The sequence below is a fragment of the Gossypium hirsutum genome, chromosome A11 (genome assembly GCF_007990345.1).
Source record: "Gossypium hirsutum isolate 1008001.06 chromosome A11, Gossypium_hirsutum_v2.1, whole genome shotgun sequence".
Classification (NCBI taxonomy): domain Eukaryota; kingdom Viridiplantae; phylum Streptophyta; class Magnoliopsida; order Malvales; family Malvaceae; genus Gossypium; species Gossypium hirsutum.
Window position 1 is genome coordinate 123,920,212 of NC_053434.1, and position 23,090 is coordinate 123,943,301.

The following is a 23,090-nucleotide window of genomic DNA, read 5'->3' on the forward strand; positions in this document are numbered from 1 at the left end:
AGAAATAAATACATTTCGATAAATGTAATTATTTTTTTATGCAATATATAAATAATTTGTGAGAATCGACTCAAATCAAAATTTTATATATAAAATTACAAATTAGACTAAAGTTCATGTATAGTTTTGAGATTCATCCCATTATAAATTTAATAGATTCATTTTGCTTACAAATTTAAAACCGAAAACCAATCAACTAAACTGTTGAAACCGACTTATTCATGCTAAAATCTAATTGTTTTGATTTCATTCATTTCGATTTAATCAGTTTAACCAATTTTGAAAAGGAATATATAATGAGAACCATGGATGGTGGTTTGAAAGTTCTAGCAACATGATTGCATTTTGGGAAAAGGAAAAAGAAAGAAGTTTGAAGAAAAGATAGAGCAGAAGAGAAGCCTCAACCATCCATTTTGCCAAAAATAAAGGTGCATAAGAGAATCAAGAATATAATCTACATTAGCATCTAAACTTATTTAAGTAAAAATAGTACTTTTACTTAACTTTTTAGTTTATTTTTAATATAAAATTTATTCATTGACACTTTGCTTTCTGCTTTTTATGAAATCAGTGGTGATGCTAACACTTCATTTTTATTTCCTTTGAAAATTATGATGGCTATTTTTTTCAAAAGTCATAATATTGTCCCTAGTTTTAGTTTCTTTTACATGTTATCAATTTTTGCGTGTTTTGGTTTTGGTTTCTATGTTCTTGCAGGGACGAAATTGGAAAACTGTTTTAAGGGAGCAAAAATGAATAAAACATTATGTTAATTTATGATTTTATAATAATTGAAGTTTAGGGGATCCGAAGTCATTGCTAATCCCCTATCTTGGCTTCTAATTTTTGGTTTTTGAGATGATGAGAAAAGATTAGATCATTTGGAGACTGGCTTTGTGCATCATTAACGCCAAAGAATCTACCTTTAATATTGTCATATTAATTTATCAAAATTTATTGTCGATTACGATGACAATTGATTAAAATGACATTTTTTATAATTTCTGACTTTATCAATGTAATATGTGATTATTATCAATTTATATTTTTCCATTTTTTAGAAAATATTCGTCGCACGAGGAATGTATTTGTTTTTATACAAACTAACACATTTAAATTCATGTCGTCTTATATTGATAGCAATACTTAACCCGACGAAGATAAAGAATTATTCAGACTTATTCAGCAATAGATGTACCTTTATGTTTCATTTCGTTTTCACCTTACCTCCCCCACTACATTCCACTTACGTTCAAAGGATAAGTTTTTCTTCTTCAACTCCCAATCAAGGCGAGTGCAAATCACTGCCAAATCAAGACACGTGGACGGTTGACATTGAAGATCCCTCGTCTCTCCTGGCCTATAAATTCAAAGGCCAATCTTCCATTTTTCCTTCACAACATATCCTATTTACAACAACAAAAAAAATCTTTCCAGTTTCTATTTTCTAAAAACAAAACTGAAAATGTCTTGCTGCGGAGGAAACTGTGGCTGCAGCTCTGGTTGCAAGTGTGGCAATGGCTGTGGAGGGTAATAATCAATTTCTCTCTTTAAAGTATAAGGGTTAAAATATGCCATGCTTTCCTATACTTTATGTAAATTTGAAATTCACTTTCTCTGTACTTTTATTTTTAGAAATTTTTTATACTTTTTAGATTTTAAAATTTAAGTCTATCTATTTAACTCTGTTAAAATTATGTAACTAAGAAAATGATATTTTAATCAACTTGAATTTAGCAAAATAAATTCGATAGTGTTAATAATTGAACATAAATTTTGAAATCTCAAAAGTAGAGAGATTAAATTCCTAAAAATAAAAGTACAAGGACTAAATTTTAAATTTTTAAAGAGTATAAGAACCTATGACATATTTTAACCAAGTTTAAACCACTGAGTTCAGAAATTTTCGTTTTCCTTTAAAAGGGTCTCTTTTAAAGTTTATTTTTTGTCATTGATGATATTGCAGATGCAAGATGTTCCCTGACATAATAGAGAAGACTACAACTGAGACTATTGTTCTTGGTGTGACAACTCAGAAAATGTAAGTATCACATAGAGATAAAAAATGGTTAAAGTACTTGGGAGGTCCCTATATTATAGGGATTGGATTAAATTAATCCCTCTATTATTAAATAGATCAATTTAATTCTTAGAATTTAATAAGTCTAAAATGTAATAGAGCTGACATTTACTATATTAAAAATATGGTGAAAAATATTTTTTTTCAATTGTAGTTCAATTCTAAATAAAAGATTTCATTTAAAAATATTAATTTTGTTAAACAATAAATGATATTTTTAAACAATAAATTTAACTATATTCTAATTTGAAATTATTTGATTCTTTTTAATAGTACATGAACTAAATTGCTTAATCATTTAATACTAGAGGGACTAATTTAATCAGGTCCGTATAATATAGAGACCTCTAAAATATATTGACAGATAAAAACAGGGTAAGGTTTTGTTTTTGTTTTTTTTATTACAAAGATTTTGATTTATGTTTTTGAATGCATGCAGGCACTTTGAGGGATCTGAGATGGGAGTTGGGGTTGAGAATGGATGCAAGTGTGGAGACAACTGCACTTGCAACCCTTGCAATTGTAAATAAGAGGGGGGGAAAATGAACAACAAAGAGAAGCAGAGAGGCCTTTGTCTTTTTAACTAAATAAATTCTATTACTTTAGTATGTATCAGCAAATCTTCATGAGGATTTGGTTCTTAATTATGTGTAATGTGGGCTTTTCTGCTATGTCAGAATGTATTATGATATTTAAGAAAGTTTGTTTTCAATTGAAAGAATGGCAGTTCCTTTCTCTTTGACTAAAGATGTTTGGAACAAGTATTGCACCATTGCACTTTAAGGGAGAAATTTAAGTTCAAACATTCACAAAACCTGAAAGGAGTAGTCTTTATAGACTATAAAACGAATATAAATAGATATCTTCATTTAAAAAGTATTGAGTGTAATGAGAAAGCACATTGCACTTTTAAAAGAAGAATTCAGGTTCAAACAATCACAAACCTTAAAAAGATTAATTTTTATGGATCATAAAATGGACATGAAACATATTTCCGTTTAAAAATTGTATGATGCAATGATAAAGAACATTATATTTTCTAAGGAAGAATTTAAGTTCGAACAATTACAAACTCCAAAAAAAATAGTTTTTTTGAACTATAAACCAGATATCAATGATATCTTGAGATTTTTATGCAGGATTGTAAGATCCCACACTCACAAAACTTCTATTTGAATGAGTGATTGGTGGGGCATTGAGGTGTGTGGTTTTTGGATGGAAATCAAAACCTAAGGAAAGAAGACGTTTTGCTTTTTGATTTAATAGTTGAAGTGAAAATAATGAAAGGATGGTCCATATTACCAAACTATAGTGCCTCCATTTATGTGCATTGAAAAGGACATAAAACAGTATATTGTGATGGGCTGAAATGGTCCTAACATTGTGTAAACACAGGGTAATGCTAAGAGCACATAGGAAAGGTACATTTTACTACAATTCTGTAGTGATAGACTCAAGAATAATGCAAATTGCTTTGGCCCCATTATCACACAACTTTAAGTACATTATATTGCAATAAGAGTGAGCGTTAATATTTCTAAAAAGATGAAGTCCTTAATCAAGATCCATAGGTGAAGGATTGCTCTCCTATTGAAGATTGCTTTTCATGCAACAAAGATGGAGGCTTAAACTATAATGTTATGATGATGCATTTTCCTACCACTTTGATCAAAGCACGAGACATTTTCTAAGTTGTACAATGCTGTAAATCACACCGCATTCATGAATTGAGAACAGGGGTCTAATAGACATAACATTAACATAGCTGATTCAAACTAGAAAGCAGTCGGGCATCGAAAATGTACAAATATAAGAGGTGGGAATTGATTTGGTACCAGTTTAAGGACAGTTTCATCGTCCCAACAGCGCAACACGATCCTTTTGTATTGCCTGTGTCAGGTTGATGTCAAAGAGTTCACAACGTATAGGCATCTCCATCTCATAGAAGGGGTTCTTCAAGACATAATCAGTGTAGAGCTCATAGATGACTTTCAAGAGAGCCTCCATGTGCTGTGTTCCAGTTTCGCAGACCACAAAGAACTTCGTCCCTGTATTTTATAAAAATATAAATATTTCCCAAATCAACATATGCAAGAGTACCTTAAAATTTTTTACATCCTATGTTTGCCAAAAAAAAAATCAAGTCAAATGCAAGAACAAGATATTTATTCATCATAAATTGCCACCATACCAACAAAGAGAAACAAGTGATCAAGTCTTCAAATATGCCAATTTTCCGAAAATACAATCTCTAAATATTAAAGTTCAATCCAACATCTTTTGATAGAGATGTCTTTCTTTAGTTTTCTCTCAGCATGCTTATCATTTTATTCTTTATCCTTTTAACACATATATATTTGATACAATGCCTTCTTTTACCTATAAATCCCCCCAAATCCTTAAACCAGAGGAAAATACGAGCTTAAGTGTGCTCAAACTCATGTCCTCTTGATTGTTGCAATAACAACAGTACCAACTGAGCTAAGGCTCCATTGGCCTTTCTAACAAGATGGGTTCCTTTTTTCGTAGCGATTGAAATCATAACCTAATACCTCTGTTCGAAAATGCTTAGGACGTGGGTACTTTTAAGAAAAAAAAATAGTCTGAGCAACAAAGATTAATGCCACAATCAGTGAATGAATTTCTTTCCATTCTAATATCCTATCATCGAGTTGAAGGATAAACAATTACTCGAAAAGCATTAACTTACAGAGTATCTAATTGGCAACATTTCTAGTACACTATGGTCTTGAGCAAATTTCACAGATTTTCATTATCTTAATATGAATTCCTAATTCCATATTTTAGAAAAAAAAAAGGAGGGGGCGAATTTCATTTCCAAGCATTCAAACAATGGCTGCACGAATTTCTACAACTTATCAACTTAGTGGGAAAATCAGATCTGTAAATCAGTTTTTTCCATTCTTCTTTCGCACTTCAAAGTTTCGCAGTAATTAAATTAAAACAACATGATACTAATTGATATTTCGGGAAACATAATTTACCAGTAAGGGATTGAAAACAATGGAGATCAAATGTATCAGCTTCAAGTAGCTCAATTCCCGAACAACCATTGATAGGCGATAGTTGCTGTGAGATCGCGTGCATCGAATGCCATAAACTAGCTACTCTCAAGCTATCATTCGTATCCATGCGTCCCTTTGATCCATAATCCTTAAAAAGAAAACAAAAGAAAATGAGTAAATATTCTCGAGAAACAAACAGGAAGTATCTCAACTTAGTGATACCTTATAGAAGATTAAACCCCCCGATTTATTGATTATATAAAGACTGTAAATCGCAGCCATTGTCAAAGGAAAATCAAATTCAAAACCCTAAAACTTGTTAATTGGAAAATTAAATAGTAGCTATTTTCTGTTTTTGATCTGGGAATTGCAAATGCAGGGTCGTTTTCTGTTTTTTAATTTCGAAATTTTTTGACGTTTTTGCCCTCTCTTCACAAACAATTTACTCTTAAGTATAAAATTACATCAAGGCTTGGCTCTGATGGCGCTACGTACGAAAAAAAGGGCGTTTTCGTAAATTAAAGAAAATCCGGTGGAGATTATAAATTTGAAAATTTTTGGTGGGGGGAGAACTCACCTACTAAGAGAAATGGCGGTGATGGAGAGTTCGAAACCAACGGTGGAGATCAACGGATTGAGCTTCACGTATCCTGGAATCGACGGTCATCCACCGCCGGGATCCAAGCCTCTTATCGACGGTTTCTCCCTCACCCTAAACGCTGGCGATCGGTGTCTCCTCGTCGGATCCAATGGCGCCGGTTAGTTAATCAGTAAATATTAACGGAGAAAATCGAAGAAATTGGAAAAATAATAATGAAATTCACAAATTTTATAGTTTTTTTTTTGTTTATTTGTTTCAATGAATGTTAGGGAAAACAACGATATTGAAGATTCTGGGAGGGAAGCATATGGTGGAGCCGCACATGGTTCGAGTATTGGGAAGATCCGGTTTCCACGACACCGTTTTGGCTTCCTCCGGTGATCTTTGTTATCTTGGAGGAGAGGTTAGTTAAGCATTTCTTTTTCCTTTTTTTTTTTTTGCGTATGATTTTGGAAGATTTTGCTAATATTCGTTATGATCAATTTATTTTTGAATTGTTGAATGAACTGAAACGTATTTGATTGATACATAAATGGAGCCGAAACTGAACTTTTCTGGAAAAATTCATTTCTTTGGCTTTCATTTTTAGTTGCTCTGAATCATTTTGGTGCTTTAATTATAGTTTGCATGAAGAAAACTTGTTTATGTTAAGATCATTTCTTAGCTGAACCTTAGGGTAAAGTACACATGTCTGACCCTTAAATTCGACACATACTTTCAAATGTCGGATTTTTTTAACACGAAATTGAGGATCCAACTCTCACTCTAGTCTGGGTTCAACATATATTGTAAGTGATTCAAATCGTACTAGTTTTTGTTAGCATTTTATCATTTAACCTAAAGGAGAGTTTTTTTTTTCTCCCTTTTGCAGTGGAGACGTGATGTTGCTTTTGCAGGATTCGAGGTTCCAATTCAAATGGACATTTCAGCCGAGAAAATGATTTTCGGAGTTGCAGGTATTGATCCCAAAAGAAGAGATGAACTAATTAAGGTATGCATTTCACCATATGAATGATTCAAGGAAATTTGTAGATACTACAATAATTTGGCATTTAAATGGTCATTTAAACATATTTTCAAGTTTATGCATGATTTAGAAATCCTTGGACTTGGTTTTTGCAATAGGTATTAGATATTGATCTTTCGTGGAGGATGCACAAGGTATCGGATGGTCAAAGAAGACGTGTCCAAATTTGTATGGGTCTCCTTAAGCCATTCAAGGTATTTTAATTTCGATGCTTCCATTGTCTGGTCTTGCATAGAGCTTCGACCTCCTGTCTGTCCATAAGGAACTTGGGATTATTTTTTTAAATCTTGTTTTCATGTTTGTCCGGTATAAATTGTTCATTAAGGTTGCTTCATCATTTGTATAGGTTCTTCTACTTGATGAGATAACGGTGGACCTTGATGTGCTAGCAAGAGCTGACCTTCTGAATTTCCTTAGGAAGGAATGCGAAGAGCGAGGTGCCACGATCATCTACGCAACACATATATTCGACGGTCTTGAGAAGTGGCCATCACATATTGTCTGTCTCAGTTCCATTTCTAACAACTTACTTCCTTTCGAAATGCATTTGTAAAATAGACAATTTATACGGCGAAACCTTTGCTTTCATTTCAGGTTTACGTTGCTCATGGGAAATTGCAATTAGCAATGCCGATGGATAAGGTTAAGGAGATTAGCAATTCGTCGCTTATGGTTAGTTATCCCGGTACACACCTGGAATCTCGTTCATTATGAGCGAAGCTCATTTAACTTAGTTTTTTTATTTTTTATTTATTTGTAGAGAACAGTGGAGAGCTGGTTGAGGAAAGAACGAGACGAAGAGAGAAAGAAAAGAAAAGAGCGGAAATCACAGGGGCTCCCGGAATTCGAAAACCAAACCGAGGGAAGCCGTGTGACAGGGGATCCTGCCCGAGCCGCTGTTCGTTCACTAAACAACGGTTGGGCTGCCGGGCGGTTGAACTCGACGGTTGCCGGTGAAGAAAACTTTGTGTTCAGCTCAAACAGAGTTTTAAGGCAATAAATAAACTCAAACTTGTTTCATGTTTTTTCATTTGTTGTTGTATTTTTCATAGTTAAGCCCACAATAACGTGAATGTTTAAGGGCTAAGCATAGCGAGCATTATATGATTTATCCATTGTTTGAAGAACATAATATCAGATGAAAGTTATGTTTATTTCTTTGAAGTACTAAATGATAATTTGTTAAAAGTAAATTGAATATTCATGTAATAGAGGCATTCACATTCAAATCTGCCTTACATCTACTTTCTTATTAACAATATTTATTAGTATCAGTTTGAATCTTCGTGTTATGTCGATTATTTGCTTGTATCAAATTACGATGTATAAATTTGAAGGCTAAGATATACTCTTGCCCTACTTTTATTTTAAAAAATTTAGACCCTCTACTTTTTTAGATTTAAAAATTTAGGTCTAATCATTATCACTATTAAATTTTTTTTATATTAAATTCATTGGTTTGACAATTTTAAATTTTAAAAAAAATCACTTGAAAGTTATGTAACAATAAAAATAACCTCGAAAATTTCTATATAGATTTTTTTGTTCTTAAAAACATTTATTCGAACTCGTTATGATAAAATAATTTTTTTTGTTAAAACAGTGTTTTTGAGAAAAATTGACGTCAATATTTTAATTAAATTAGTTAAAAATATTAAATATATAGATTAACTAATGACATTATAAAAATAGAAAGATCAAATTATGTCAAAAATAATGTATATAAATTAAATCCCGATATTTCAACATAGTGTAAAGGCTAAAACTGAAGTTTGATCATTGTTTTATAATATAAAAGAAGAAGAAGAGGTAACAAGGCAAACCTAAAAAATTCTTAATAGAAAATTTAATACTATTAACTATTTGGAGTAATTAATAACATTACAAAGTTTTATGGATCAAATTACATTAAAAATTAAAGTGTAACGGTTAAATCTTAAATTTAGACATAATAGAAGGATCAAAATTAAAATTTAACCCTTTTCTAAATGCAAGAAAAAAGGTAAGCACTAACATAAACTAAAAGAAATGGAAAACCACGTTATACATAATTACATAATGTTTTAACTGGAAAGCTAATTATATGGACTAATTAATAATATTAAAAATTAAAGTATAAATGTTAAATATCTAATTTAAACATATTAGAGGGACCATGTGTAAAATTTAACCATTTTTTTTGTAAAATGAAAGAAAAAAAAGAAAGGAAGCATGGGTGGGACAGCCACGTGATGGCATTCCTTTATATGGTAAGTATATTAGAAGGACCAAAGATGAAATTTAACCATTTTTATAAAATTAAAAAGAAGAAATAAAGCATAGTGAGAGAGCACCTGTCAATATTTGGAACTTCCTTTTATATAGATTCTTTAAAAATATGATTTTTTTTGTATTTTCGTCCAAAATTTGATCTTTTTGTCTATTTTTATTTATATGAATTTAGTTCTAATCGTTAACATTATTGATAAATTTATTTTATTAAATTCGTAGTTTTAACATTTTTTTAAAAAACTTATTAAGCACGTAACAAAATAATAATAATAGACTTGAAATTAAGAGAAGAATTTTAACTCACTCCTATGCATGTAACAAAGAATATGACACGATAAACGATTAAATTACTTAGGAGATCCTTGTATTATAGGGATTATATCAAATTAGTCTTTCTATTATTAAATGGATCAATTTTGTCTCTATACTATTAAAAATAATCAAATAAGTCTAAATTGTTAATAAAGTTAACATTTTCTATATAAAAAAATCTTGAATTTTTTTACCAATTGCAATTCAATTTCAAACAAACAATTTCATTTACAGATTTAATAAATGTTAACTCTATTTCAATTTGGACTTATTTGATTCTTTTTAATAGTACATAGACTAAATCGATCCATTTAATAATGGTGGGATTAATTTGATACAGAGATCTTCTAGGTATTTTCGCCCGTAAAGAACTTAAATTTAGCAAAAGAGTTTTACCGATTGTTAATAATTAGACTCACATTTTTAACTTAGAAATGTAGCGTGATTAAATTCCTTGAAATAAAAGTGGGGATTAAAAGTAGGGTAAGAGGACTTGGAGCATATTTTAACCATTTGAATATTGTCCCTTCTGTTCCATTATTATTTAGGTTATTTAAAATAACCGATCGATCAACGTCGCCGTCTTAGCTCAGCCGGTAGAGCGCGTGGCTTTTAACCACGTGGTCGTGGGTTCGATTCCCACAGACGGCGTTCTTTTTGTTTTCGAGTTTCAGTCATTCACGAATATAAATGAAACACGACGTCGTTCCCAGAAGACCTGGATTAAACCCGGTTCAGGCCCATTTAACCGCCTCAATATTTCCTTTTTGGTACATTTTTAATTTTAACCCCCTCAATATTCTGAGAATTATAAAATCTTAATTCTATGTCTGGCAGCAATTCTTGAACGCAGAATTTGTTAAAAAGTTGCCACTTCACCTTTAACCTTTAAACTAGGCACCAATTTGCAATGGCAGAAAGTTTCATGCAAAGTGGACAGTCATCAACTAAATGGAGGATTCTTCAATATCAAGCAACCCCAATGCTTGTTCTTTTGGTACATATTCCATTTCCATCTTTGCCTCTACAAACCTCACTCCACTGTAAAAATATTATATATACATACATATATTTCTATCATAATAAAGCCCCTGACTGAGCTAGTGTAAATGTTGAAGGGTCAGATTTTTTAGAGTCAACTAAATCGATACGGTATATAAATATTAAAAGTTAAAGTTACCATTGTGCCGATTTTAAAAGCTATCACGGTTAGCCCCTGATGATTAAAATAGACAGAATTGATTAATTGGTTGACCCATTTTATAACTTTCCATAGTTGGATGATAAAAACATAATTTTACTAATAAACATAATGGGCATTAGATGCAGAAAGACGTGGGTTCGAATGTACTGAAATGCATTATCCTCCTATTTATGGGTTCGGGGAGAACTATGGGTAATTGTAAGCATTATGTTAAAAAGAACAGATATGATCAAACCCATTAAAAAATTAATAAAAGAGTTGTTTTTTACCCATTTCTTTGTTCAAGCTTGGAATGTTAAACATGGCTTAGCTCCACCGGCCTTACCTAGAAAGACATACAATGTGATATTTTTCTTTGTATAAAGAAAATGAATCTAAAGCTTTTGTATAAAAAGGTTTGAAAGAAAGATAGTTAAAAAAAGAAAAAAGAAAAAGGAGAGCTACCTCAAAGAAAAGCATTTATACAACAAATTATAAATAATGGCATAAAGTTAGGTCAATAAATTGGGATGTTTGTGCAATTTAAAACATGGCCAAAGGTTACTTTCATTGTGATATCTAGGACCATTGCTTCAATATTTTCTTGCCAAGCAAGCAAAACATGCTAATAAAAAGATATATATTATTATGATTTTGATCAAAGATAAGAAAATGAGTTGTTTAGGTTTAAATTCGGGAGCGAGACCCTTTAAAATGGGAAATTGTTTCTTTAAACCTTTAAAATTTTGTAAAATCTTAAGTTAATATATGATAAAATTATAGGTTAACCCTTCCTAAAAATGTTAGGATTTCAATACAATTCATTTGAAAACTATAAAGATATAAGTTAATACAAGGAGAAAATTGTATTTTAGTTCTCATAAAAATATATAGTTTAATCTCGACCCCTCTTTAAAGAATTTCTGGCTTCACCTCTATCAATATTTGATTATCAAACAAAATTTTAAGCAATTATAACATCGGTAAAAAATGAACTATCAAACTTTTGACTTAGAGTTTGGGTTTAGAAGAGAGAGAGTGTGCTTTGACATACAACATGATAAAAAGCATATGTCCACTAACCATAAACCCATAAAAACAGAAGAAGCTGAAAGCGATTCTAAAATACCAATTCTGCAAACAAGTTGAAGAACTTGAAAGCAATTTTTGTAGTCATTTGAAATGATTAAGTTTTAGGATAAACTATAGTATAGTTCACCCAATTATGAAAGGCCGCTCAAGTATTTAATTTTGTCCTTTTTTTATCATTAGTTGACTGGCGTAAAAATAAGAAACACTCAAAAATCGAAAAAAATTAAATGATAAAAAAATAAAATTAAATAGTTGAGTGATCATTTTTTAACTATTCATAATTAGATGAAAAAAGACAATGTCTAGAAACACCCATAACCTCTTCTTAACCCTTAAAGAAGAGGACAATGTGCTTTAACGCACTAAAACCTATAAATACTCATACCAATTGAGTTCAAGATTTAAACTTTATAATTTTTTGCATATTATGGTCTGAATTTTTTTGTCTAAATTAGGTCTTAATTTGGCAATTTTTCCTATATTGGAGTCTAAATTTTTTTTATACCCAATTTAAGCTTTGAACTTGACAACCTTTCACATATTGAGGCTTAAATTTTTTTTGTCCAAGTTAATCATTCATATTTTCTCCAAAACCCTAAATTTAAGTCTTAAAATGAAAATATTTATCAAGTTTAGGTCTCAATATGAGGATAATAACCAAATTCAAGCCTCAAATAATAATTTAACCAAAAAAAAAGAGAGAAAAGGTGTAATGACGGTGGAGGATGGAAAACATAAATAGACAGCGGCAGTACCGGAGTGGCAGTGATAGTACTAATAGTAATGCTACTCTCACATCACATGTGTGGTTGTGTTGTAAAGCCCTACTTTACGCATCGCCTTTTCGTCCTTCAATTAATTTACCTTTTTCCTCAATCTCTTTGTATTTTTTATAAATTTAAAATTTAATCCTTATTATTTTATTTTTAAGATTTTTAATTTCTAATTTTTAAAATTTTAAAATTAAAAATAAAATAAAAATTCTTATTATTAAGTGTTTTTGCTATGTCTTCTTAGTAAGGGAGATCATATATTTATATAGTATAGTCACTGTTCATAAATTCGATGATCTAAGCAAGTTCCATGCATGTCAACACGTGTGCTATTCTATCCTAAACTTAACACGTGTTCACTAATTCAGGTGTTCACCGATTCATTCATTTGTCCTCCTGCCCCAACTCGTGAGCATCCATGGATGTGTGAATCGAGCTTGCAAGCTCACCTCTGAGCAACTCCACTTGGTAAAATTCAAACTCGGGTCACAGATCAATAGACTGGGTTATACTTGGGTTTCAAGTTGACAATTGGATATCTCATAACACTTAAAAATATTTTTCACCTAAAGAAAATAAAAAGATATAAATGAAATGAGCAAATACATTTATATAATAAAAAGTAGTGTCGATATTACTATGAATGAAAAACAGTGAATAAAAGAGCTGCGGGCTACCACATGCTTTCTTTAATCTGCAGCCACTTCAGCCCTAAACACTACTACACCTTTACCTTTTTACCATTCGCTGGAATTTTTTTTACTATTACCACCAGCTCATTCACAAATAAAAACAACAGTAAAAAAAAGTTAACCCCACACACATAGTTTACTTCAGTACCAAACTTATAACCTAAGCTTTTAGGTTTCCTTTCCCTAAATCCTAATAATAACACTTTCTTTTACCCCACTTCAGATTTTCCGGGAAAATAAAGGAAATTTGAAGGCGGGAAACCAAGAACAAAAAAGTTTGATTTCAAACGACTTGTCTTGTCTTGTTTTTTTTTTTTTTCAAATACGGAAATTCTTGCCGGTGAAGGTTTGGCCGAACTGCCAATTAGATGGTGCCACATTCCATGAAGTGGAAGTGCGTTTGTCACTGCCGGTGACTCTAAAAGAGAGTGCCTGACCGATCAGTACGGCGTTTGATTGCCAGTTTTGGCCCCAGTTGCGGCTCATGCTCATCCAACCGGTTTTGGTTCCTTTGATGCTAACCTTCACGATGTCTCCTGCACCGGCTACGTTGGTGATTAAAACCAAGTTGAAGTAACGGAATCCGTTGACCGTGAATCTTATTCCCCCTTGCTTTCGGCACGGCACTCTGCAAAAAGAAATGGGTTAATATACTTTTTGATACCTGAGTTTAACTTCAATATTCAATTTGGTACTGAATTACTTAGTTTAGTTTCAATGTTAATTTTTTTTATTCTAATTAAGTACATAAAAGTTAAATTTTACTATACTATGTTCAAATTTAAGACTTACACTTTAATAATGTCCTAACATTATAAAAAATAAAGAACTAAATTCCAAATCTGAATATAGTGAAAGGGCCAAAACCAAATTTAACCAAAGAACTTTAAAACCTTTTCTCCGCATTTATGAGTGGCCGAACCCAAACGTGGGATGTCGTGATTTTTGTCGTTTGGGTTCTTTTTTCGGATTTCCCGGGAAAAATTCTTAATGGACCTTATAATTACAATACTACCCAATAAAAATCAGGACTCAGTAGACCTATGACTATGAGCTGAAGCGCACTTTACAGGCAAGGGTGTTTTAGTCATATCGTCAAAACTCAAACTGACCGCTGTAATGAACTCACAAGAAGGCGCTTCTTTTGAGTTCCCCCGTTTTTTTGCCTTCCCAAGGAAACGATGAAAAAAACAAAAACAAATTTTCATAATTATACGAGAATCTGTTTGGTTCCTAAGAAAATAGAAACCCAATTTTCCTTTTTCCTTTTCCCATTTCCGCACATTTTCTCCCACAAAAATAAACCAATTTAATGAATTGTATGAAAAAAAAAGAGAGAGAGAAAGAGAACAATGGCGGGAGAACTGTGACAAGTCTGTTTGGTTCCTAAGAATATAGAAACCCAATTTTCCTTTTTTCTTCTTCAACAAACTTCAGGAATTATATGAAGAAAAAAAAGGAACAATGGCGAGAGAACAGTGACTCACCTACGAAAGGAGACTGGGACAATACCGGCACGGTACTCAGCAATTTTAAGGAACATAGGCATGGCAAGATCAAAATGAGGACGGGGAGGGTTACACCAACCGCCATTGTCACTTCGAAGAGCAAAGTTAGGAGGGCAAAAGTTAGTGGCAGTGACGAAAATAGAAGGGCTACCAGGGTGACACCACCTTGGGTCACTAGCACATTTGATCTCAAAACAAGCACCACAACTAAGGCCATTGTTGAAAAGCGCAGTGCTCAAAGCCGCCGTGTTGACACCGTAGCCTTGGCTGTACAGGTTTCCGTACCCACATGCACCACCTAAAAAACAACAAAAAGAAAAACCAATCAAATGGAGGGTCATGAAAATGTGAGATTTTGATGGGGGACTTGGGATTGTAATTTGTGAAATACCCATTGTGCCAGAAGCATCACTGCCACCGTAAAAGGTGGCGTGGGCAGTTTCCCAAGAGCCGGTAGAGAAAACGCCGGGGATCCTTGCGTTCACCGAAGTGAAAAATGGTAGCAATGAAGTGAAACAGAGGAGAGTGAGGGAAATTTTGGGGGCAGCCATCGTATGGAAGATAAGGGAGAGAGAAATGGTGGGTGTGTTGAATTTGTTTGGGGGGCGAATGGTAATGGTTGAGGTGGGTGGGGCGGGTACTTATTGAGGAGCCGAAATGAAGGTGGGGTAACTAAAGGGGTTGAAAAACAAAATCTAAGAAGTTAATTTTTGGGGGGTCGCCATAAAAAATGTAATTAATGTAATTTCTTAATCAATTTCGTCCTTAGAAGGTAGCATCAAATACATTTACGACAATGTAATGATAATTTATCTTTATTAAATAAAAATAATATTTATGTATTTAATATTTCAAAATAAATTTTATTAATAATAAATCTTTGTGTTAAATATTTAATAATAATATTTTAAATTTATTATTTTAATTAAAACAAAATTATTTCAATTTTATCTTACATGTATTTTTTAAATATAAACATGTATAAAGTCATGCGTATATAAAACAATAAACATCTTAATGAAATTGAAATTTCAATCAATATAATAAAAAGAATATAGAGGAGAAGAATAGAAAATAAATATAATATGTAAACAATATCTTATGTACAGTAGCGGAGTTAGAATTTCTTTTTCTAAATGGGATTAAATTGTATATTTTTACAATATTAAAAATATAATTTTACCATTTTAACGGTCTATAATCTTTATAATTATTAAAAGATTAAATCAAATTCTTATTATTTTAGTGGGTCAAACTACAATTTTATCATACTAATTTAAAATTTTATAAATTATAAAGAGATTAAAAGAAAAAAATTCATTTTAGGGGGCCCGAGGCGCCTGCCAGCCCCCTACTCCGCAATAAAAAAAAACTTACTTTCAAATAATCGATTGAAATAACAGAGTTAGTAGCGGGAAGAAGATATAACCTTTTCTTTTATCATCTGATAGATTAATATTGGAAACTAGAATAAAATAAGGTTATTTTTGTCTTTTACATATTTTTTACTTTTCAATTTACATGGGAAAGTAACATTCTCACCTTTTGTAATGGAAATCAGATTGTTATGTATAATTCCCAATGAAAAGTTAATTTGCAAAGAAAGTAATAATAATAATAATAATAATTACATACTAAACGTCAGCATCACTTTGCATTTGATTAAATTTTTATATAAGTTATCACTTTCCATCGTACCAAAAGCTACTTAAGAATAGATTGTATTTTGCTCCTTTTATTAAAAATTTTGGTAAATTAATTTATTTACGTTAGATTAAAGAGTAATTAATTTTTCTGTTAAAAATTTTATTCATTTCTACGGTTAAAAATCGATCATTATATGCATGGCACTATTTGGTTATTTTGTTAATCATTCTAATTTTTAACAATAGAAATTGATGACACTTTTACTAATTTATTATACGATTTAATGTGTAGGGACTAAATCTTTATTTTTTAAATAAAGGGAGCAAAAAGCAATTTCCATTTTTTAATAGAAATGACTAGTTGCCCTCTGCTTTTTGGTGGAATTATTTTGAAAGACCCCTATCTTTTAGCCTTTTCATGTGATCTTTATTATCGACTAGTGAGTTGGGAATGGACTCATCGACTTTTATTAAAATGAGTATAGTTAAATGCAAATAATTAATGTGGGTTAATTATTGAGATGTACCAAAATTTATTTTGGGTATTTGAATTTAATCTTTTATTCGAAAGATTTTAAAAATTCATTTTTAAAGACCCACTTCTTGTTGTATATTAATATCATAATAATTGATTATTCATGATAATAAATAAATAAATTTATCACTAACCAAGTATAGTTCAATGATGAAGTCATGTGACTCGAATCCCGTTTGATCCAACTTAGAAAATTTGAAATGCAACTCACTTGTTAAAGAAATAAAATAGAGAGGCACAAAAATTGAATCCACAGAGGACTATACTTCTTCTATTAGACATTGGTTATAATACGGTTGTTTAACCCCTTAAAATGTGTGTAGTCGAAAACATATTGTATTGTCTTTTTTCAACATTAGTGAATATCTCCTCTTGTACCCGTGGTTTTTCTTTGTTATTGTTTTGCAATCATCCCTATTACCATTATCGACGTATAGTATAACAAGTTAAAATTACGAGAATAGTGAGTCTTGCTTTACTTAAATTATAGATGCGGTTTTAAAAGTTTTCATGTGTAAGTTTAGATATATTACAATATCAATATGTTTATTTATACAATGTAGTGATTTATTATTATGCAAATGTATAAATGGTATTCCTTTCATGCAGTATAATTAAAGCTGATTATGGGATGGATCAAGCTCGGTTCGAGCCTAAACAAAATTTTAGGACTGTTTTCTAGGTTCGGAACCAAAAAATGGGTCTAAGATTTTACCTAAGTTCGGCCCGGATAATAATGTTAAAACCCGAGTTCGGTTCAGTCGGCGTGTATTAATTTTTTATAATATTATTTTTATATAAAAAATTTAAAGATATAATACATCAAATATACTAAAAACATTAAAATAAATGTTTCTCAGCAAGTAAATAATAGTAAAATTAACAATAAAACAAGAATTGTACAATATCCAAACAACAACATCAAAATAGTAACAATATGATAGCGAAATGGTAGCAAAATAACAACAAAGCAGAACAACAAAACACAACAGCATATTTTTTTCAAATTCAGGCCGACCTGAGCTCGAACAAAAAAAAAATTACCCAAGGCCTGACTCATTTAGAAAATGGGCCTCATTTTTCATGCCTATATTTTATTCTTATAATGCTAAAGAATATTTAAAGCCTCTAAATTTTTGTAAAATAAATTCAATTAGCTCTTATATTTTATTTTTTGCATTTAATTAAGCTCTAAATATTAAAATTTTAATCAATTAAGTCCTTTAGCTATTAAAATTAATAGTCAACCATTACATATTAACAACAACTATTTTTTGGATTTTTTTACCACATAACATATCATGACCGTGCCATATGGCAAAAATTGATATTTAATTTCAAAATACAAAAATAATTATAAATGATGTTAAAAAATTAAAAAAATACAAAAAAAAACTCATATAAATTCGAGTTGTCTTATAATTTCATTTATTATACTGACTGATTTAGTTGCGTATACCTATGTATTAATTATGATGATAGCTTGAAAAAAATATGGTAACTCTATCTCAAATAAAAAAAACTGTTGATTGTGTTTTAACTCAATTTGAATGAGTATTGTTGTCAATACAAGATAACGTGAGTTCGAGTATGTTAAAGTGCATTATCCTCTTATTTATAGGTTGGGGAGGAGCTATAAGTAATTTTAAACATTATATAAAAAAATAAATATGATTAGAACAAATAACAAAATTATTTAAAAATAATACTAATAACAGTAATAATATTTTACAAACAAAAGAAAAAAAATCCCTTCCCAACTCCTTTACCTGTGTTTTAGAATTATTGTTTTGGTTGCTTGTTTTCCTTCAAAACTCTTCCCCCCTCCAATCTATAGGGCTATATAAACTCACCACCATGTGCCTTCACTTATTGCTTTATAAAAATATGTACTATTTTCCTCCACTTAAGAAATGTTTATTTTTCTTATTTATTAATTTGTCTATTTGCATATTATATCATATATATATATATAAAAGGTAATTTTAATCGTACATCGACTAGAAAATACTACCATATCTCACTTCTTCATTATTTTCATTAAAATATTAGTTTTAATCCCACATTGACTAGCGAATACTACTATAATTCACTTCTTCTATCACTATTTTCATTAAACAAAATACTTTCATATTTACACTTATCCTATAAACAAGTACCAGTTTCCTTACTGTTTTCATTAAAAAGTTAATTTTAATCCAATATTGATTAGAGAACGCTCTCATATCTCACATCGACAATTTCTTCACTATTTTCATTAAAAAGTGAATTTTGGTCTCACATTTACTAAGGAACACTCTCACATCTCACATTTACTTTATAAATAATTGGCAACTTCTTCACTATTTTCCTTAAAAGATTAATTTTATCCCAGATTAACTAGAGAATGCTCCAATAGTTCACTTCTTTATTATTTTCATTAAAAAGTTAATTTTTAATCCACATTGAGTAGAGAAAATATATACATAAGGGTATATTTAAATTTTACATCCTAAACTTTATTTAGATTCGAAAAATCATGAAATTGAGATGGAGGGTATGTTTCAATATTGCCTTTTCATAATAATCTTCGATTGGATCCCATGATTCTTTGTTGAGAACTAGGTGATTAATATCGTAAGAAAGGGGAACTGGTTAATTTTTAAGTTTTTCATGATATTGAGGTTGTAATATTGAGGGGTAGGACTGGTGCTGATGAAGCCAAAGAGATGTCTCAATCACCGACCAACCAGATCTAACAAAATCCACGACATATCTGCTTTTCTAATATGTACAGAGGATTTGCATGTGCTATACTTCCATTCATCTTCTTCCATCGTCAAAACACTGTACCAAATCCCAATGTCCGCATGATCATGCATGCATGCATGCATGCATGGCTTGTGTTGGACATCTCAACGTGCATGCCATCAACATCGTTTCTTTTGGCTGATGCATGCATGAGTACGTTGACATTCGCTTATCACTATACCAACGAGTTTATTAAACACCCTTGGGAACAAAAGGTTATTCAATTCTCGTCCTTGTTTTTTTGACCAATATGAGTTGGAAGTTTTCTTTTGGGTTAATACGTAATTGGCCATAATTTTCTAGTTGTATCTAAATTTTTGTCCAATACCTAATTTATACTTGAACTTGTATTCTATTATATGCATTGCCCTAATTTATTAACAACGTTAATTATTTTAAAAAAGTTAACATGTAGTTTACCCCTGCACTTGTCCAAAAGTACCTAATTAGCACTTGATTATGCCTATCATATGTCATATTAAGAAACTACCACGTGCCACCATATGATTGGCCATCAATTTAATGTTAGCACAAACTAACGGTATTAATGTGGAGGTACCAACTTGAGTGACGAAATACAATTTCAAATATTGACTAGGTACCAAAAAAATTCAAGTAACAACTAAATAAAGTGTTACATATTTTTTTATTCTCTTTTCTATTCTCTAGGCCAAGATTGCCGTTGATATTTTTTTTAAAGTGTTACATAACATGACATCCATGCATGAATTGTTAATGGTTTACCAACTAAATAAAGAAAAAGAAGAAGCTAAACACGTTTACATGTCTAAACCCTAATAGGAATAATGAAAATTGAACAATATAGAGTTCCTTTATAAAATATCAATAGGACATGTGATTTGAAATAATTTGCTTTTTGGTACAAGATTTGAAATATATGTAACAATACAAATATTGGGATGGAATGTCAAGATGATTGACTTCATGAGCAAAGCCATAAAATTTTTTGGGTTGACTTGAGATTTGAGTTATATATTTTACGAGAATTAAAACGTAATTTTACCCTTAAATTAGCTTATATCTTTATGATTTTCAAAATAATGAAAATGAAATTCTAGCCCTTTTTTAGGGGGAAATTATAATGTTACCGTATATTAACTTAAGATTTTATAATTTTTGGGGTCTAAAGTAGTCTATGGGCCTAGGGCCCCTGCCAGCCCACTCCCTCCGCCCTTAATTGACTTATGGGTCATTTTATAAGTATGATTTTTAGTTTAAAATTTGAAAAACCTAGTTATATTACTCTTATATATACATAGTGAATTATTATCGAGTTCTTTTAGTAGCTAATGAATTGGACTGAATTATGTAAGATTGCTCTCCCGGAGGGGGGGAGTTGAATTGGTTTCTTTTGAAATTGTATTTGTTAAATTTCGATAATAACACAAAGGTATAGGCGTAAACAAGGGCAGGTAGTGGCTTTACCCCTTCTCCAAATGGTAAATTTGTCCTTTAATTTCTTCAAAATTTATGAAATTATAAGTTAATGTAATGGTAAAATTGCACATTGACTTCCAAAAAATATATATTCACTTTTTATCCCTTAAAACAATTTTTTAATTTCATCCCTGCATGAAGGTATTATATCGGGATGGAATGTCAAGATGATTGATTTCAGGGGCAAAGTCATAATTTTTTTTGGGTTGAGATTGAATTATATATTTTTATGAGAGTTAAAATGTAATTTCACCCTTATATTGACTTTTATCTTTATAGTTTTCAAAAAGATAAAAAAGAAATTCTAACTTTTTCGGGGGCCAAACTATAATTTTACTTTACATTAACTTAAGATTTTATGAATTTTGGGGTTTTGTAACGACCCGAATTTTACTGTTACAGAAAAAGTGTATTTTCGGGTCTCCGTTTTTAAAAAATGAATTCGTAAATATTTATTAAAAATATTTACGAAGTCAATTGAGTGGTTAATTAGACTTTAATTAAGTAAAATTAGCTTAATTAAGAGTAATTAGTGGAAAGGATTAAATTGAATTAAGTGTGAAAGTTTAATTATAAATTAAAGAAAAGTTAAAGGGACCAAATTGGTAAATATACCAAGTCCCATAAATGAGGCGGCAAATGTGGATAAAAATCTTAGATTTTTTTTCATGAATGTATTATTTAATAAGACTATATATTTATTTTATTATATTGTAATTTATATTAATGATATTATAATATTATTTTAACAATTGTATGGTAATTATAAATACATGTGTAATAAATTAAATACATACACTTGTAATACAACTAAATAATTACTTAAAATATAAGAAATTGTTATTATATGATATTATTATTATATTATAGTATATTATATTATATTATATAAATAAGTAAAGAAACATAAGAAACAGAATGAAAGCAAATGAAACAGAGAAGAACAGGGGAGAAAGAAAGGAAAGAAAGAAAGAAAGGGAGAAAAGGGAAAATTAATGTTTTGAAGCTTTAAACTTTAATTGGTAAGTCAATTTAGCCCTTTTTACTTAATTTTGATGTTCTAGAAGCTTTGGAACAAGATTTTGATGAAATTAAGTTGATATTTTAAAAGTTATTAAATTTCTAGATATTGTCCATGTTAAATAAAATGATGAATTAAGGGCTAAATTGATAGAAATTCAAGTTAGAAATGATATAAGGATTGGATTGTAAAGTGATTCATAAGTTTTATGCTTTAAGGACTAAATTGAAAGAATTTCGAAATTATGGTTTTATGATGAAAAATAGATAATTATGTCTAAGTTTGGTTAAAATTTGAGTAGAAATAAAGTATGAATTAAGATAGAAAAGTAAGTGAATTTAGTTAGAATTAAATTGAAATTAAAGTAAATCAACATTTTGTACTAAGACTATTTTGGACAGCAGCAGTAGTCTAAGTTTGAAAATCACCAAAAATTGAAAAAAATAATTAGAGGTTTAAAGTTATATGTTTAGAATTCCTAATGAGTCTATTTTCAGGAGAAATCAACGAGAATATTATCCGAGTTCTGCACTGTGAGATAATTAATTTTTAGTGAAGAAGGGACGAATCTGTCAGACAGCAGAATATGGGTGATTTTAAAGAATAAACTGTACTTAATTGCTAAACCAAAAATTCTGAAAATTTTATTGTAAGAAGATTTGTGAGTCTAGTTTCAGGAAAAATTAGCGGATCTTAATTTAGAATTCTGTAACTCAAGATATGAATTAGTAATGTATTAATGATTATGAATTGTATTAATTTCGTAGTCAATGTGGTACCAGAAATCTCGGCTAAGAAAGGACAAGATAAAGTCAACTGGAGTTACCTCAAAAATTACGGTTTGTATTTTTATAATCCGAACTTAGTTATTATTTATTATATTTATATACATATGGCAATTGTTAGTGTTAGAATTATGATGTTTTACAATTGGAATGGATTGATTTTGGTATGCGATGAATTTATTGAATTTATATTGATTGAAATTATATTGATTGAATTTATATTGATTGAATTATATAATATATATGACTTATGTAGAAATTTGAATATTGAATGAATGTTATATTGAAAA

At 30.3% G+C, this 23,090-nt stretch overlaps 4 protein-coding genes and 1 non-coding gene across 6 annotated transcripts; 3 read left to right on the top strand and 2 right to left on the bottom strand.

Moving 5' to 3' along the window:
- The first annotated feature begins 1,185 nt into the window (after positions 1-1,185).
- Positions 1,186-2,815, top strand: LOC107944008 (metallothionein-like protein type 2). The gene is made up of 3 exons (XM_016877824.2): positions 1,186-1,530; positions 1,967-2,041; positions 2,520-2,815. Exons 1-3 carry the CDS (start codon positions 1,466-1,468, stop codon positions 2,608-2,610), a joined length of 231 nt encoding a protein of 76 aa, XP_016733313.1. The 5' UTR covers positions 1,186-1,465; the 3' UTR covers positions 2,611-2,815.
- A 988-nt stretch (positions 2,816-3,803) lies between these two features.
- Positions 3,804-5,483, bottom strand: LOC107944007 (trafficking protein particle complex subunit 4). The gene is made up of 3 exons (XM_016877823.2): positions 5,329-5,483; positions 5,086-5,254; positions 3,804-4,128 (listed from the first exon to the last, which is right to left on the bottom strand). The coding sequence occupies exons 1-3, from the start codon at positions 5,386-5,388 to the stop codon at positions 3,932-3,934; spliced, it is 426 nt and encodes a 141-aa protein (XP_016733312.1). The 5' UTR covers positions 5,389-5,483; the 3' UTR covers positions 3,804-3,931.
- Positions 5,484-5,601: 118 nt separating this feature from the next.
- Positions 5,602-7,906, top strand: LOC107944005 (ABC transporter I family member 20). The gene is made up of 7 exons (XM_041080363.1): positions 5,602-5,864; positions 5,977-6,110; positions 6,579-6,698; positions 6,833-6,928; positions 7,081-7,233; positions 7,329-7,406; positions 7,495-7,906. The coding sequence occupies exons 1-7, from the start codon at positions 5,696-5,698 to the stop codon at positions 7,732-7,734; spliced, it is 990 nt and encodes a 329-aa protein (XP_040936297.1). The 5' UTR covers positions 5,602-5,695; the 3' UTR covers positions 7,735-7,906.
- A 1,989-nt stretch (positions 7,907-9,895) lies between these two features.
- Positions 9,896-9,968, top strand: TRNAK-UUU (transfer RNA lysine (anticodon UUU)). Its single transcript has one exon. It is a non-coding gene; the product is annotated as a tRNA-Lys (tRNA).
- Positions 9,969-12,951: 2,983 nt separating this feature from the next.
- Positions 12,952-15,219, bottom strand: LOC107898833 (expansin-A6). Of its 2 annotated transcripts, XM_016824387.2 has the most exons (3): positions 14,957-15,219; positions 14,545-14,863; positions 12,952-13,685 (listed from the first exon to the last, which is right to left on the bottom strand). In XM_016824387.2, the coding sequence occupies exons 1-3, from the start codon at positions 15,114-15,116 to the stop codon at positions 13,376-13,378; spliced, it is 789 nt and encodes a 262-aa protein (XP_016679876.2). In that variant the 5' UTR covers positions 15,117-15,219; the 3' UTR covers positions 12,952-13,375. The 2 variants fall into 2 exon arrangements, with proteins under 2 accessions (XP_016679876.2, XP_040936298.1); XM_041080364.1 differs by having other exon boundaries at positions 14,545-15,197.
- Between the last annotated feature and the right edge of the window lie 7,871 nt (positions 15,220-23,090).

Bases quoted from the DNA above. Each gene is read 5' to 3' on its own strand.
- LOC107944008 (XM_016877824.2), top strand. From the start codon at position 1,466: ATGTCTTGCTGCGGAGGAAACTGTGGCTGCAGCTCTGGTTGCAAGTGT. The intron at 1,531-1,966 runs GTAATAATCAAT...ATGATATTGCAG, and splicing joins TGTGGCAATGGCTGTGGAGG to ATGCAAGATGTTCCCTGACA. The intron at 2,042-2,519 runs GTAAGTATCACA...GAATGCATGCAG, and splicing joins GGTGTGACAACTCAGAAAAT to GCACTTTGAGGGATCTGAGA.
- LOC107944007 (XM_016877823.2), bottom strand. From the start codon at position 5,388: ATGGCTGCGATTTACAGTCTTTATATAATCAATAAATCGGGGGGTTTA. The intron at 5,255-5,328 runs GTATCACTAAGT...TTTCTTTTTAAG, and splicing joins GGGGTTTAATCTTCTATAAG to GATTATGGATCAAAGGGACG. The intron at 4,129-5,085 runs GTAAATTATGTT...TATAAAATACAG, and splicing joins TTGTTTTCAATCCCTTACTG to GGACGAAGTTCTTTGTGGTC.
- LOC107944005 (XM_041080363.1), top strand. From the start codon at position 5,696: ATGGCGGTGATGGAGAGTTCGAAACCAACGGTGGAGATCAACGGATTG. The intron at 5,865-5,976 runs GTTAGTTAATCA...AATGAATGTTAG, and splicing joins CGTCGGATCCAATGGCGCCG to GGAAAACAACGATATTGAAG. The intron at 7,407-7,494 runs GTTAGTTATCCC...ATTTATTTGTAG, and splicing joins TTAGCAATTCGTCGCTTATG to AGAACAGTGGAGAGCTGGTT.
- LOC107898833 (XM_041080364.1), bottom strand. From the start codon at position 15,116: ATGGCTGCCCCCAAAATTTCCCTCACTCTCCTCTGTTTCACTTCATTG. The intron at 13,686-14,544 runs GTGAGTCACTGT...TTCTTTTTGCAG, and splicing joins GTCCCAGTCTCCTTTCGTAG to AGTGCCGTGCCGAAAGCAAG.